The 16,983-nt window shown below is 40.7% G+C and overlaps 1 protein-coding gene across 4 annotated transcripts in view; it reads left to right on the top strand.

Moving 5' to 3' along the window:
- Positions 1–2,392: 2,392 nt before the first annotated feature.
- The window catches only part of LOC117820485 (amyloid-beta A4 protein-like), a 26,567-nt gene continuing 11,976 nt past the window's right edge, over positions 2,393–16,983 (top strand). The window contains exons 1-14 of one of the 4 annotated variants that reach the window (XM_034694264.1): positions 2,393–2,640; positions 7,516–7,683; positions 7,801–7,930; positions 8,033–8,145; positions 8,609–8,799; positions 8,882–9,111; positions 9,266–9,433; positions 12,568–12,701; positions 12,810–12,884; positions 14,318–14,476; positions 14,742–14,870; positions 14,966–15,065; positions 16,154–16,206; positions 16,648–16,786. In XM_034694264.1, coding sequence (XP_034550155.1) covers positions 2,581–2,640; positions 7,516–7,683; positions 7,801–7,930; positions 8,033–8,145; positions 8,609–8,799; positions 8,882–9,111; positions 9,266–9,433; positions 12,568–12,701; positions 12,810–12,884; positions 14,318–14,476; positions 14,742–14,870; positions 14,966–15,065; positions 16,154–16,206; positions 16,648–16,786 — 1,849 coding nt within the window. In that variant the 5' untranslated portion in view covers positions 2,393–2,580. Of the gene's footprint in view, positions 2,641–4,306; positions 4,543–7,515; positions 7,684–7,800; positions 7,931–8,032; positions 8,146–8,608; positions 8,800–8,881; positions 9,112–9,265; positions 9,434–12,567; positions 12,702–12,809; positions 12,885–14,317; positions 14,477–14,741; positions 14,871–14,965; positions 15,066–16,153; positions 16,207–16,647; positions 16,787–16,983 lie in introns of those variants that run through there. The other 3 variants (XM_034694265.1, XM_034694267.1, XM_034694268.1) reach the window with 3 other exon arrangements.

The raw sequence follows: 16,983 nt of genomic DNA, 5'->3' as shown, positions 1-16,983 counted from the left end.
GTTAGGGTAAGGATTAGGGTTAGGGTTAGGGTTAGGGTTAGGGTGAGGATTAGGGTTAGGGTTATGATAAGGGTTAGGGTTAGGGTTATGATTAGGGTTAGGGTTATGATTAGGATTAGGGTTAGGGTTATGATTAGGATTAGGGTAAGGGTTAGGGTTATGATTAGGATTAGGGTTAGGGTTATGATTAGGATTAGGGTTAGGGTTATGATTAGGATTAGGGTTAGGGTTAGGGTTATGATTAGGATTAGGGTTAGGGTTAGGGTTAGGGTTATGATTAGGGTTATGGTTATGATAAGGGTTAGGGTTAGGATTAGGGTTAGGGTTAGGGTTATGATTAGGGTTATGGTTATGATTAGGGTTAGGGTTATGATTAGGGTTAGGGTTAGGGTGAGGATTAGGGTTAGGGTTAGGGTTAGGGTTATGATTAGGGTTAGGGTGAGGATTAGGGTTAGGGTTAGGGTGAGGATTAGGGTTAGGATTAGGGTTAGGGTGAGGATTAGGGTTAGGGTTATGATAAGGGTTAGGGTTAGGGTTATGATTAGGGTTAGGGTTAGGGTTATGATTAGGGTTAGGGTTAGGGTTATGATTAGGATTAGGGTTAGGGTTAGGGTTATGATTAGGATTAGGGTTAGGGTTAGGGTTATGATTAGGGTTATGGTTATGATTACCGTTAGGGTTAGGGTTATGCTTAGGATTAGGGTTAGGGTTATGATAAGGGTTAGGGTTAGGGTTATGATTAGGGTTAGGGTTAGGGTTATGATTAGGATTAGGGTTAGGGTTATGATTAGGATTAGGGTTAGGGTTAGGGTTATGATTAGGATTAGGGTTAGTGTTAGGGTTATGATAAGGGTTATGGTTATGATTAGGGTTAGGGTTATGATTAGGGTTAGGGTTAGGGTGAGGATTAGGGTTAGGGTTAGGGTTATGATTAGGGTTAGGGTGAGGATTAGGGTTAGGGTTAGGGTGAGGATTAGGGTTAGGATTAGGGTTAGGGTGAGGATTAGGGTTAGGGTTATGATAAGGGTTAGGGTTAGGGTTATGATTAGGGTTAGGGTTAGGGTTATGATTAGGGTTAGGGTTAGGGTTATGATTAGGATTAGGGTTAGGGTTAGGGTTATGATTAGGATTAGGGTTAGGGTTAGGGTTAGGGTTATGATTAGGGTTATGGTTATGATTACCGTTAGGGTTAGGGTTATGCTTAGGATTAGGGTTAGGGTTATGATAAGGGTTAGGGTTAGGGTTATGATTAGGGTTAGGGTTAGGGTTATGATTAGGATTAGGGTTAGGGTTATGATTAGGATTAGGGTTAGGGTTAGGGTTATGATTAGGATTAGGGTTAGGGTTAGGGTTATGATTAGGGTTAGGGTTAGGGTGAGGATTATGGGTTAGGGTTAGGGTTATGATTACCGTTAGGGTTAGGGTTATGCTTAGGGTTAGGGTTAGGGTTATGATTACCGTTTGGGTTAGGGTTATGCTTAGGGTTATGATTAGGGTTAGGGTTAGGGTGAGGATTATGGGTTAGGGTTATGGTTATGATTACCGTTAGGGTTAGGGTTATGATAAGGGTTAGGGTTAGGATTAGGGTTAGGGTTAGGATTAGGATTAGGGTTAGGGTTAGGGTTATGATTACCGTTAGGGTTAGGGTTAGGGTTATGATTAGGGTTATGGTTATGATTAGGGTTAGGGTTATGATTAGGGTTAGGGTTATGCTTAGGGTTAGGGTTATGATAAGGGTTAGGGTGAGGATTAGGGTTAGGGTTAGGGTTATGATTAGGGTTAGGGTTATGATTAGGGTTAGGGTTATGATTAGGGTTAGCGTATGGATTAGGGTTATGATTAAGGTTGGGGTTAGGGTTAGATCCAGAACGAAGCTCAAGCTTCAAGCTATTTTCTGAATTACCGTAGTGTTTTCTGAAGTGTCGTAGTTTTTTTTATTTTGAATTGCCGTAGTGTTTTTTTATTTTGAATTGCCGTATTGTTTTTTTTTTTAATTGCCATAGTGTTTTTTTTTTAATTGCTGTAGTATTATCTGAATTCCTGTAGTGTTTTCTAAAGTGTCTTAGTGTTTGTTTTTTTGAATTGCCTTAGTGTTTTTTTATTTTGAATTGCCGTAGTGTTTTTTTATTTTGAATTGCCTTAGTGTTTTCTGATATTCGATGTACTTTGCACTTCAGGGCCACCGTAACCATCAGACATAAATTCGACATCTCCAGGAAACCTTTATAAAAAAAAACAGATTAAATTAAATGTATGGATGCATGTCCACTTGGGGTTTCTTAGCCAATAAAACATACACAATTGCACAATAAATTGCAGACGTATACATACGCATGGTCACAGAGACACACACACACCTGCACACACGTACACACAAACACACCCCGCCCGCATCTATCCAAACACCTCCCAACACCATCCGTCACCGTCGGGAGCTAAACAGGGAGGGATCACGGGGATCTGGATTGGAGGTCTTTAACAGAGGCTGTGTTAACGACACACAACCAGCTGGTTTAAAGTAGATTTTATAACGGGAATAAACGCAAACATAACGGGGTTACCGGGTACCGGGAGGACAGTATGGGAGAGCACACGGCGTTTCTGCTGGTACTGTTGGCGACCTTGACGCTTTCATCCGAGGTGAGTACAGAAAGAGGAATCTGTGGCTGAGCCGATCCCTGGATCCATTTCTCTGCGGGCCTGTAGCTTATGATTTAGCGGTACAAGCGGACCATGTGTCGCATCTCAATTGTGACGCATTTAAATAAAGGGAAAGATGTTCACACAAGAGGCTCTGCAAGGACTCGGGTTTTAATATCATGAGAAGACTGTTACCGAGATGACATAAAGGCTGTAACTACTACCACAGATATGTCATTCCTGGGCTCAATAGAGAGACGCTTTTCTCTTAATAATACAAATATATTTTTTCCAGTAGTCTACAAATCTTCTATCACGTTAAAGATAATCGATTTGTCAGATTTAGAGCGTACAAGGATTTACTACGTAGAATTAGCAGATCAAATGTCAGCAATGCTACCAAGGCCTAGTAGAGATGGGATTTGTGGGTCTTTGAAGGGAACCGGATCTTGAGGAGCCGTTCCTTTCAAAGAGCCGTTCAAAAGACTGGCTCTTTGGCTCATTTCTTTATTTTTTAGAAGTCAACCAGGGGTAACTCGTTTTTATCAAGGAAACAATCACTGGTAGCAGTTATAAGATTTGGGTCAGAATAATTCAAATTTACACATCCCACCAATATATATATATATACTCTATTGGTGGGAATTAGTCTGAAATATTGATTATAATTTCATTTGGCATTGTAAACAGTCCATAAGATGGTTCCATATCCCCATGCTTCCACAGTGAGATCACTATTTAGAATTTTCCCTCACCTAAAAAACTTTGTGGCACTATAAAAACTACACAGGCTACAGATAACTTCCATGCAAAACAACTGTAGTGGCTATTTGACTTGATCAACTTACAAATCAAAATTCGGCCACGGGGCACGGAGAGAGTGGATCTTACACAGTGTCCAAAAAAGTGTCAATGTCCGGCCAAGTATTTAGTCTTTTGGCGGTTTATTTTGCAACAAAAAAGCTTCTCTCAAACAAAAGGTAGCGTCTCTTTCAAATCTCCCAGTAAAAAACCATTCACCATTCCACGGTGTCCACCCCTCCTATCTTACCTGCCCATCTATATAGACGTCACCCGGTGCAAAACTATCAACTTTTAAAAGTGAGTAATGAAATGTATTGATACACCTATGGCATCAAAGTTAATTACCTTAAAATAAATAATAATAAATAAATCAATTGATTAAAGTAAAAATAATCACATATACGAAACAATATAAATAGCTCCAACAACATTACTGAAAATGTTTCCAAACAGGAACATTTGAACAATACAGAAAACAAAATAAAAATGATAAATAAGAATAAATATATATATATTTAAAAAAAAATACAAATACAACTAGAATACAAATTAATACATTATAAAAATGTGAATGCAAAATTGTACTACCCCACCTGGTGTTTCTACACCTGAACTACTTTACAAACAGGAGCTCAGCTCCTTGATTCGAATCCACATCAGAACAATGTAAACAATAACAAAGTGTAGACAATAAGTGTGAACAAAAGACTCATGGTGCACGCAGGTGACATGTTAAAGCAGCGTGGGCAAGCTGCATTTAAAAACGGCTCCCAAATGAACGGCTCATAACTGCGAATCGGTTCTCATGGTTCACTTAAAAGAGCCGTTCAAAAGACCGATTCGTTCTCGAACGTCACATCTCTACTACCGTTAGATGTAAGTGATTGACAGCGTTGGCCCGTCATGTTGGAGTTGTTTTGATTTGTCCTGGGGTGAATTTGAACGACGCTCAGTTGAATTGTACCCAAAATAAGGTTCAAGAGTCGTATTTTGTACTGCCAGTAAGACAGCTAAGCTAGGTCTCTTCGCTAAAGAGTCTCAGGAGTTTACATCTGCTAGCTTTTACACGAAATCACTCAGGCTGGTCGGCCTGGAACTGTAAGTCTAGCAGCTGCTGTTTCTGGATATTGCTGAGGAGAATGGAAAAAGGATGCATGCAGCCTTTTTTAGTTTGACACAAGCAAGATGGCGCCTGTAGCCTGCACTGCTGCTGTGCTGATGTGCAGGATCGGAGATACGCTCTGAGCCCAGGAGCAAGTGAAAACATAATGAGGAAGGCCTTTTATTAAAATATGTAAATTAACAGAGACAGATTGATGTTCTTTAATAGGGCAGTTCTGAAAGCAACTTAAGAATGTTTCCACCATTCAGGCTTCATATAACACCCATACTGTAGCTTATCCACCCAACAAAAGCCCTGTGTGGTGCAGTGAAAAACGTTCCCACACAGGAATTACGCAGCAGCACTATTACAAATATAAACTTATTATGCCTTTGATTGCTCTTTAATTGTAGGCAGTGGTGGACTAACAAACTAAATTTACTTGAGTTCTGTACTTAAGTACATTTTTGGAGTATCTGTACTTTACTTGAGTATTATTTTTGGGGATACTTATGACTTTTACTCCACTACATTTCTCTCAATGCTCTAGTTACTCACTACTTTTGCTTTGAAGTCAGCTCATGAATTTCCTTCTCTTTTCTGAAATCTGATCCCTAAGACAGTAAAATGTGTTTGTGTAGTTCTGTTTGTCTCAGGGGTTTAGTCGTACTTGTATATCGTGCGTCTCCACGGTTGAACGTGGAGCAAACACAGAGCAGATTTCACTCAGATCAGTCAGTTCATGTAGAGGTGGTAATGATGGCTATAATTCTCCACCTGAGCACCCATGGTCATATCTTCAGCTCGTGTTAGAGGTTTTTGAAATGAAGAATGATACGCATCATTTGAAATGTTCTCCCTGTTTCCCTCTCTGCCCAAATATACAAACATTCACAGTCCAACCTGAGAAAGCGTGTTGAGCTACGTAACATTTGTTTCATTCCAGATGAACATTTCAAACTAAGTTGTCTGTGCTTGGAGTAACTTAGTTGCTGTTTTTATTACATGGTATAGGTTTTAGAGATTTCAAGTAATGGTTTCTAAATAAACATGATGTAACTTAATGTACTCCTATGTATTCTTGACTGCACTTATGTATTTAGAAAATACAAAGTTTTGAGATATTTTACTTTGAATACTTAAGTATTTTTAAAAGCAAATACCCCAGTACTTTAACTCAAGTAATAATCTGACGGAGTAACTTTCCCTTGTTTTTGACTAATGTTTGACCTGGAGTATCTGTACTTTGACTTAAGTAATGAAGCTGTGTACTTTGTCCACCACTGATTGTTGGCCTGTGCTATTTGGATGATAGAACTGTGCCATTTTTAGTAGTTCTACTTTATCTATATAGTTGTGGATAGAGCTATTACTATATCTTACGACAATACTCAAATACTTAATCCGATTTAGAGATTGCAAATTTAATTTGGATCATATGTTGAGGGTTTTTGAGTTCTGGCTTGTAGCCACCCCATTTAATCCAATAAAAAAACAGCCTTTTGTGTAGCAATGTATTCTATTTGCATACTGTTAAATGTTATAAAGTCACTCAGGCCCTGCAGCACCAGCCTGTAGCACACTTCAGTCACACATGAGTGTTTTGGAGTTTCTGTCTTTGATGCGGGGCCAGGTCAAACTGTTATCTCGGTGTAATCCTTGACTAATGAGCTCAGGGGCCATTTAGTGGTAGAACTTGGCTTGATATGCCTTGTGACTCTAATGTTTTCAAAAGAAACGTGATTTGAAGGACATTAGTGATTAGTGATGTGGGCTTAGCGACTGCTCATGGACTGATGCTCAGACTCAAAATGTCGTGTTTTAGGAGCGCCACTGGGAGTAAACATTTCAATCCACAAATCAAATATTCTTTATTTTAACATTATTATGTTTCATACTCATGTCTCAGCCTGTCACACATATTCCTATAATACTGTGTTGGTTTACTCACAGAAGGCTTAGTGCTGTATTTTGTATTTTATACTTTACTTTAGTGGTTTAAACAGGATAAGCCAGATGGAGGTGCATTAATATGTAAAGCACTCCAGAAAACAAACAAACACTTTATTTTTTACACCTAAATACATGTTGTGTAACAGTTAGCAATGGGTAGATGGGGTGAACAGAGAGTATTTTTTGTGGTAGGGAACAATGGGCTTTCCTGTCCTCATTCCCATTTGGCTAACGTCATGCAAATTTTAAAAGGCAAACGTTGCATTGAGTCAGATTTAGAGATTTCAAGATTGTAAGCAGATGGTGTAGTAGGAAGATGGTGCAGCATCAGTCTTTTCTGATGTCTGCCAGAAAAAAAGAGGGCCTTGAAGGCAACGTACCAAGTCTTCCACCTATTGTTCCACAAACACAAAGAAGAGAAAAAAAGTAAGTGCAGACAGCTATGGGGATATTGTACAGAGCATTGCCAAAGCCTTTTCGTGTAGAAAAAAAGGAAGGAAACATAGTTTGCACGCCACTTTCCCTGACAGTTGGATTTGGGTAGTCTAAGGCTGAATAGGATTTCCTGTCTTTGCCAATATAGGCTACGTTTTCTTTCCCGCTCTTTCATTGCACTTTCTTTTATGAAGGAACTGAATAAAACCTCATAAGCCAGAGTTGCAAAAGGCACATGTTCAACCCTGTGGCTGTAATGCTTAGCACTCTGGCTTATGGGCTCAAGGGATGAAACCGAGTAACTAGCCTTGCTATGGCTACAAACAGAAATAATGTCCTTTTTTATTTAATAATTTAAAATCTCGATTGGATGTAGAGAGGCCATTATTCATAGTGATTTTCTCACATCAGTACTCTATAGGGAAACAGATGTTTGGGCTGCGAGTAGGATAAACTAAGAGGACCATTCACAAGCTCTATTTGTAATCTGCATCCTGATATGTTTATGGTTCATCTATACTTAAGCCAGTTAATTGAAATCGGTCTTCATTGCTGTTCTCTCCTCTCCCTTCTCTGCTTAGGTTCCTGCTGATGACTCTGTGGGTTTACTAACTGAACCCCAGGTGGCCATGTTCTGTGGGAAGCTCAACATGCACATCAATGTTCAGAGTGGCAAATGGGAGTCTGACCCCTCTGGAACTAAGAGCTGCATCGGCACCAAGGAGGGCATCCTGCAGTACTGCCAAGAGGTAAACAGACTGAGACAGCAATGCAAAGACTGAAATTTGGAGAGGGAGAGAAAGAGAGAGAGGGTAAGGTAATAAGGTGAGAAAGAACACAAAACTCTCTCTCTTTTTTTTTTCCAGGTGTATCCTGAGTTGCAGATCACAAATGTTGTGGAGGCCAATCAGCCGGTCAGCATCCAGAACTGGTGCAAGAAAGGCCGCAAACAATGCCGTATTCACACACACATCGTTGTGCCGTACCGCTGCCTGGGTGAGCACTTTTATCAACACTCTTTAGTCACTGAGCTTGTTTGTGTGAGTGGGCTGAACACATTTGTATTGAGCAAACTTCTTTTTTTTTTTTTCCTTAAAGTTGGGGAATTTGTAAGTGATGCCCTTCTCGTTCCTGACAAATGTAAGTTCCTGCACCAGGAGCGTATGGACCAATGTGAGAGCCACCTGCACTGGCACACCGTCGCCAAAGAGGTGAGAACGGACCATAACAAAGCTTTCAGGGTCACTGTACTGTACTTAAATTTGTTTTCGTCTCCTTCTGGCTCCTCATTTTCACTTCCTTTCCTTGTCTTGTTTTCTGTGTGGACTTTCTGAATGACTCATGGTTGACTTCCCCTTGAATTTCCCTGCCCTTAAGCACCTCTGCGTGTTATCATTCCCCTATTTCCTGTCTCAATGTTTGTCTGATTGTTGAACGATTACCAAGCACTGATTTTTGTTTGACCTCTGTGGTTATGAATAAGAAGTGCACCAGAACAGAGTTATGAGTTTGGAGCTGCTATCCTAATCTCTAATCTCTAAGGTTCACTGAAATATTTGTATGAGAATAACCTCTGTAAATTTTGATTGTGTTGTTGTATTTTGGTTATTTCTAACATAAAAAGCCACCATAGCACTGCATGAAAATATGATCAATGTATGTTGTTACCTTTAGTCCTGCGGAGACCGATCTATGAACCTCCATGACTACGGGATGCTGTTGCCATGTGGCATTGATCGCTTCCGAGGGGTGGAGTTTGTCTGCTGTCCTGTGGAGGCGGAGCAAGAGGCAGACAGCGTTGAGCTTGAAGGGGAGGAGTCAGACGTCTGGTGGGGCAGGGCTGACACAGAATATTCTGACAACAGGTAGCGTCTTTTCACACACGTCAACAAGCTCACACACCTGTGTGTCGATATACTGAAACTAAACCACCTGCTGTCCCCACAGCATGACGCGTCCTGCAGACACTGAACCTGCCACCACCGAAGATGATGAGGATGAGGATGAAGAGGCTTTTGACAGGGACGACAACGGAGATGGTGATGATGACGATGATGAGGAGGAAGATGACGATGATGATGTGATCGATGAGCGTGATAGTGATGAGCGAAGTGCTAACATCGCAATGACAACCACCACTACCACCACCACTGAGTCAGTGGAGGAAGTTGTCAGAGGTAAGAAATAAGCTGTTCCTTTTATGGATAACTGTACTGGCTGTATTCATCATGTGTTGTTTTGTTGAGTTGTGTTATGGTTCCCATGAATTTTAGAAACACATTTTACATTCATTTGTGTTTGATGTTTCATTTGCCTGTGTGTATATCTCAGCCGTTTGTTGGGCTCGTGCTGAGTCCGGCCCGTGTCACGCCATGCTGGAGCGTTGGTACTTCATGCCTAAGAAGGGCCGCTGTGCTCCCTTCTTGTTTGGGGGCTGTGGGGGCAACAGGAATAACTTTGACTCGGAGGAGTACTGCATGGCCGTGTGCAGCACCTCGTGTAAGTCCCAGGACGGGGGTTGTCCAAATCCTGAAGCGCCCATAACACCAGCCTGATTCCTGTCGTCAGGCATCTAGAGATTGTCTTTCTGTTCTAACTTTTAATTTGTCTTTTCCTGTTTGTCCTGAGTGTCTGACGTTCTTCTTCCTGTTAACATAAAATCATTTTCTTTAGAAAAGTAGAGAGGGAAAAAAAGGAAATCCTTCAAATCAAACATCACCCTGCTTAAAATATTTTTGTTTCACTTTCAAAATGACTTCTCTTTGTTCTTGTCTTAAATAATAAACGTTCTTTCATTGTTTAGTTCGCCTATCAAAACTTCAAAGCCCTGCTCTGTTTGTGACCCTTAACCCTGGTACATTCCCTCTTTTCGTCATAGATGTTTAATAAGTCTCTGGTGATGGTTCAAAAATACACTGTGACCGGGCTCAGTCATTTTCTTTTAAAGCCTCTGGTAACCCAAATCAACAAAAAATGTCTAACTATGATATTTGTAGTTATATGTATATACTATTTTATATATAAATATATGAATTCTGAACTTTATCCCATTTTTTAAATGTTGTTAGTCAAGTTTTTGATAACTTTCTGACACTAGGTTAACTTGGATATTTATAATGAAATAAATACCAATACCAGTCATAAAGAAAACACTAAATCCCGCCCACACGTTCAACAAAACTACTCCGCTCCTCCTCTGTCTGTCTCCTAAAGTGTGAGCGAACCCCTCTGGCTGCACATCTACTGGTGAAGTTGACAGCTTGTCATTCTTCTATTTCCCAATTGTGGTGGATTTGGGGAAACATTTGGCCATGATTAAGTGGCTAAAGCAATCCCACATATGATCCACTAATTTCCACAGGATAGGTCCACTAACTATAACCAAACAGCTCAGAGTGTAGCTGAACGGCTTGGTCTGGTACCCAGAGCTATGCTCTGCCTTCCTGCACTTCAGCCTCCGCTGCTCTGGGCGTCACATGTTCCTAATGTCCCAAACGTAGAATTAAAAGCAAGTGGCAACCTCCGGTCTAAAAACATGAGTCCAATGCGGAAGTGCTAAAAACTGCAGTTCATCAAGGATCTGCTTGAGGCTGGCTCCGGAAGTACTGGAAACCACATACACACCAATTCAAAAAAGCCGATCTTTACAGCAGAAATAAACATGTTTACAGCCTGGTACAAAAGACAAGTGTAGTCTGGATAGCTCAGTTCTCGACTGGCACACACTGTAGGGGGGGTTGCCGGTCGACAAATTAGCTTTTTGACTTTTTTATCTAACGCCGCAATTTCAAAGATATTGAGATTACAAGTCTTCCAATGAGAGGCACATCTTACTTGATTGACAGACCGGAACACTGTAGCTGTTAGCTAGGAGGCTCAAAGCCCGCCTCTTTACTTCAAAGTCACGGATACTATGCCATATTTTATACAGTCTATGATTAAAAAGTGATAAACTTGTGTTTATCAGTGTTTTGTAACTCAACACTCAGAGACCATTTGAAATTAATTCTTTTCAGATGCTGGAGATTTTTGTCTTAAGGTTCAGAGTCAGACGGCTCAAACATGCAGGCTTTGAACACTCTTGACGTGTCAATCAAAAAGTTAGCGGCCACGCCCACACAGTCCTGAGAAATGGTCTTAACCTTGAATTAAGCTGTTTTTGAACTGTGTTTTTTCATAGCTATGGATGTTTATTTACACTCAGTTACACTGTTGATGCTAAATTAAACACTCAATTTCAATATTCTATATGAATTTTGAATATTCAAAGTCATGTTCCCAGAGGCTTTAAAATCCAGGCCATATGTTTTTTTTATCTAATGATACCCAAGCAACATTGAAGAAAGATGTTCTTCAGTTATATTTCGCAGCAACCAAAACAATGACTGAAGGATCGATTCACTAATTTAATATAGATGGCATCTTATTTAGTGAAAAAATGTGACCTACTGATGTGTTTTTGGCTACAACCAAACTCTACAGCACAGAGGGTTACAGTACAAAAATGGGAGAAACAGATCAAATGTAAATATTTTTAGAACCAAAATATTATGACTGAAATAACAGTGCATAGCTCACATGAAAATCTAATGTAACAAAACAAAGACAAAGTTTCTTTTTAGACGTTGTTGTACCTTTAATTTGACATCATGCTTGGTACTGAAAACAAACCTGTGGTTGAATTCATTCATATATGTCTTGATCTTTCCATTGAACTTGTTTACAATCTCAGAGTTTCACCAGTAGTATTATTAGGAAAGCTTGAGAATTAACATTTAAACCAGTCAGTAGTTTATGCCATCTATTATTTGGATGAAAGGATGGTAAAGAAAATTACAAACACAAACAGATCAAGGGAGTGTCCTTGTAGGAAAGCACCCATGATGACCTAGTTGTCATTCATCTCACTTATTTCCTCATGTCATCATTTTCTAACCCTAACACCAAGTGATCCTTCTTACAGCATGTGGACAAGGCAGCAAAAATACTGACCTGTGAATGTCAGTGTGCATCTGCATGCATTTCTGTACATGTGTGTTTGCATGCCTTGCAGTGGCAAGGGTTTGCGTCTTCTCTGTAGTAGTCTGACCTGCCTATTGTGGGTCTCTAACAATGTCATCATCCACATTGTAACCAGTAGAGTGCTGCTGTGTGTCAAAGTGTGTATATCTGTGTGTACTGGGGGAGGGCTGCTAAAGGTTGATGGGTTGAGTTTCCACCAGGTGAATCAACATATTCCCCGTGGTGTAGCGTCTACCCTCATCCTGACTCAGCACTTCTCCTCTTATCTCCAGGCTCCCACATTAAATTAAGACATACACACAGCACTTGTACTGGGAAACTTATCACCCTTTGTCCCCTTATAACCTGTTTGTCTTGTACACTTTTTGTGTCTGTATTAGAACATTTCCTGTATGTATCTAACCTCTTGTTGTGTCTTGAACACACTTATTAGTCTACATGTGCTGAAACACAGAAATCTGTTGCCCAATGGAATGCACTGTGTTTTAGCTGCCCTACGATCAGTGTTTTTCCTACAGTTCTTTATGCATCCTCTTAACTTGTGTTCGTATCATCCTCATCTTCACATCAGACTGCCCTGTATTTCATTCCTCCCTCTTGTTGTTCTTCAGTGCCCACCATGGCTCCAAGTCCTCCAGATGCGGTGGATCATTACCTCGAAGCTCCAGGGGACGACAACGAGCACGCTGACTTCCAAAAGGCCAAGGAAAGCCTGGAGGCCAAACACCGTGAAAGGATGTCCCAAGTAAGTTCACATTTACTTCATGAACGTTTCTCTCAAGTAGTCTAATTATAACATATTCTGAAGTTGTCACAATGTTCATGGTTGTTTATTTTTCCTCTCAATGTGCAGGTGATGAGAGAGTGGGAAGAAGCTGAGAGACAGGCCAAGAGCCTTCCTCGTGCTGACAAGAAAGCTGTCCTTCAGGTGGGACACCCGCACAACTTCTTTATGTATCGATACGTTTTACACAAGCGGCAACCTCCGGTCTAAAAATATGAGTCCAATGCGGAAGTGCTAAAAGCTGCAGTTCATCAGGGATCCGCCTGAGGCTGGCTCCGGAAGTACCGGAAGTCACATACACATGAATGGGAAAAAGACGATCTTTACAGCAGAAATAAACATGTTTACAGCCTGGTACAAAAGACGAGTGTAGTCTGAATAGCTAATTTCTCAATGTGCTCTCACTGTGAGGGGGGTGAATTTTTTTCTAACACGGCAATTTCGAAGATATTGAGATTACAAGTCTTCCAATAAGAGGCACAGCTGCCTGTGGGAACACTGCAGCTGTTGGCTAGGAGGCTCAAAGCCCGCCTCTTTACGTCACAATCGCTCGACAGAAGCAACATAGCTGCCGCTAATGATTGGCCTCAAAACAGCGCTTCAGAAACAGATGGGTGACGTCACGGATACTACGTCCGTATTTTATACAGTCTATGGTTTTACATAATCCTTTAGTTTTTTATGTTGGCATCTAAATCTACATTAGCTGTAGCAGTACATTGGAACAAGAGGCAAAGAGGGTTGTTTTTGGCAAAAGCTGACCTTTCCTTAGAAACTGGCATATTTATTGATTAGCATTTGGTGCTACTTTTTTTCCCTCAGCTGATTCATTGCTAACTACAGCCTTTTAGCTAACTGTCAAATGTGGTCATATTAATCACAATTTCAGTTTGGATTTGATAAAGTTATGCATGAGTGTAAGCCATTAAAATACAGTAGAGTACCTAAGAGCGATTTCTTTTTATTTTATAAGTTATTTTTGGGCTTTTACACCTTTATTCAGAGAGGAGAGGACAGTGGATAGAGCAGGAAACTGGGAGAAAGTGGGGAAATGACATGCGGGTAAGGGGCCGTAGGCTGGATTCAAACCCAGGCTGTCGCTATCTGGGAGCGCAATTTAACCATAAGACTAGATCCGCTCCCCAAAAAGAGCGATTTTGACAAAAAAACACAAAAACATAAAAACACATTAAGAGCACAGGTTCAGAAGATATAACGATTAAGTTTTTGCCCAAATAAGGACATGACTGACTTGACTCCCAGACGGGAACACATAGCTGTTGGCTCGGAGGCTCAAACTCCGCCCCCTTTACGCCACACTCTGCCTGGTTGAGTTCCACATTTCCAATATGGCTGCCACCGTCGATTGGCTTCAAAACAGCACTCAGGAACAGATGGGTGACGTCACGGACACTACGTCCATATTTTATACAGTCTATGGTGCTATTATTGAAATGATAACCACGTCACACCAATGCTTGTATTCATAATCCTGTATGTCCTGAAAATTGGTTATGTATGGGTCAATTGTAAAAATGGGTTAATATCTGACCTGTGCCATGTTCCCCTATTTGCAGCACTTCCAGGATAAGGTGGAGAACCTGGAGGAGGAGGCAGCAGGAGAGAGGCAGCAGCTGGTGGAGACCCACATGGCTCGAGTAGAGGCTCTGCTTAACAGCCGCCGACGCCTAGCTCTGGAAAACTACCTCAGTGCCCTACAGGCCAACCCTCCACGGGTACACACACACACAAAATACCACACAAGAGCATGCACAAGTACGCACACCTCTGCTCTTTTGAAAAGCAGATTTGTTAAAGAAAGTCATGGGTGTGTTCACCATTCACCTATTTGGCAAGTCTAGAGGAAAGTTACAAAAGCTTCCTCAGTACATTTCCACCATGTGTCAAATTATTCCTGCACAAATGTTTTTTGACATAGCATCACATGTGTTTTCTTATGGGAATGATCCCACTAACACTGTACAACATTTGCACCACCAGGCCCGTCATGTTCTGAGCCTGCTGAAGAAATATGTCCGTGCAGAGCAGAAGGACAGGCAGCACACGCTGAAACACTATGAACACGTCCGCACCGTCGATCCCAAGAGGGCTGCACAGATCCGACCTCAGGTACTTAACCACCTTGTAACCTTAAGGTGAAACTTGTTAATCAATGAAGAAGATATTATTTCCAGAATTTAACGTACCCTTCTTCTGACCATTAGGTTTTGACCCACCTCCGAGTGGTTGACGAGAGGATGAATCAATCTCTGGGTCTGCTCTTCAAAGTACCAAGTGTGGCGAATGAGGTTCAAAACCAAGTCTGTGAGTATCAACTTTCTACTTGATATTAATTTAACAGCTGCAAATTAAATCAGGTGCAAAGTTCACTTTTTACACCTACACACCAATTAACATTAAATTATTTACTCTCTGTTTTTAATTCAACATTTTCAACACTGCAAGCTCAATCCTGATGAGTAATGACACATGTAGAGAACAACATACCTGGCATTGAGATTGTTAAATGAACATCAACTTGCAGTGTAGCTGTATTTACTGTTTGTCAGTGATGATCAATCTTCAAACTGAAATGTTAATTTTCTTTTAAATGTAAATTTTTTAATTGAAAAGTTAGCTTCTCTGTTTTATGTCTATATGGTAGTAATACAAGTGTATATTTGAGTTTGAAGCTCTTGTTTTGGCAAATGAAGATCACTCAACATGTAACATTAATACATGATTAATTGTGTTTGTGGCATTTTCAGTGTTTTCTTACATTTGAAGGAAGATCATGCTGCTCTTGTCATCAGGATGCTAAAAAAAAAGTTAGCCTAAAAGAAAACTGAGAATGTGTTTTTTAATTTTTTTTTTATTAAAGTTATGTTTTTTGGGCATTTTTACCTTTTAATAATAGGACAGCTGAAGAGAGACAGGAAATGTGGGGAGTAGAGAGTGGGGAAGGACATGCAGCAAATGGTCAACCGGCGCCCTCTGTGACGAGGACTGTAGCCTCTATACATGGGGCTCTTAGACCGCTAGGCCACCAGCGCCCGAGAATATGTTTTGAATTGGAATTTTTGGAATTTATCTGATACCCAAAGTGTATCAAACAGCCTGGTGTCAGTGTTAAAAAATCTGTATGGATATAATCACTTTCTGCATGCAATGGGATCATGCAGATCTAATTAAGAAACCCAACAACCTCAAGTAGAGCTGAGTGAGGATGTAAACCAGTCTGTGAGGCATAGTGTGCTGACAACACTATTCGTCTTCAGTAATCAGGACACAGTGTGGGCCTTACCTGGCATGCTTATTTAAAAAGAAAAAACATCTCACTCCCATTCCTCCTCTGATCCATCATCATGCTGTCTCTTCTCTCCCTCATGCTCTCTTCCTCCTTTCTTTTTCAGCTGTTATAGTGCAGAGAGTTCAGTCTGAGCTGTCTCAGCAAGTCTCCTCCCTGGTGAGTCAATTTGCACCCACTCACATATGCATGGAGTCTGTCCTGTATAATCTGCACACTCTGACATGTATAAATAGAACCACCTCCTCTGCACATTGATACAAGACAAAGTCATACTCAACACAGTCATGCCCAGACAGAAACAAAGATGCAGCCATGGTGAATTGGGGGATTATGACTCAGAAAAAAACAGTAGGTAATACCAAAGAGGCAGAATGATCAGCTACAGCTAATACATACAGGAAAATAAATCAAACTGAATCATCTCCTAGGGGAATACTACATCCTGTTGCTGGAGATCATGTTATCTTTAACTTTTGGGCACATCAGCAAGTTAAAGTCCTGTTGTGATTTCAGACATTTTTGCATATAATTGGATTGGATCGTATTTCAAAGAAAGCCTAACTGACTGCTCCGATTTGTATTCCTCTGTGTTTGCAGATGGGCGTTAGGATGAGCTATGGTAACGATGCTCTGATGCCTGATCAAGCTTACAGCTTCGCTCCCATGGACCCCGGCCTGGACGGATTGGGCTTTATCCACCCTGAGAGCTTCAACCAGCCCAACACGGAGAACCATGGTAACACTGAAACACTAATAAAAACCTTAATAAAGACAAAGATACTTCATCTAAAATTATAAAATTATACTCTGATCCATTAATATAAATCACAGCTTAATGAAAGAACAACTAACAGTCACTGGAACTGAGAGAAATGTTGAATCTTAAAGAGTGACTAGACTTTTGAAGATGTATCCGTTATAAATAGTCTTAGT

The sequence above is a fragment of the Notolabrus celidotus genome, chromosome 10 (genome assembly GCF_009762535.1).
Source record: "Notolabrus celidotus isolate fNotCel1 chromosome 10, fNotCel1.pri, whole genome shotgun sequence".
NCBI lineage: Eukaryota > Metazoa > Chordata > Actinopteri > Labriformes > Labridae > Notolabrus > Notolabrus celidotus.
This window is presented reverse-complemented; position numbering and strand designations above follow the sequence as displayed.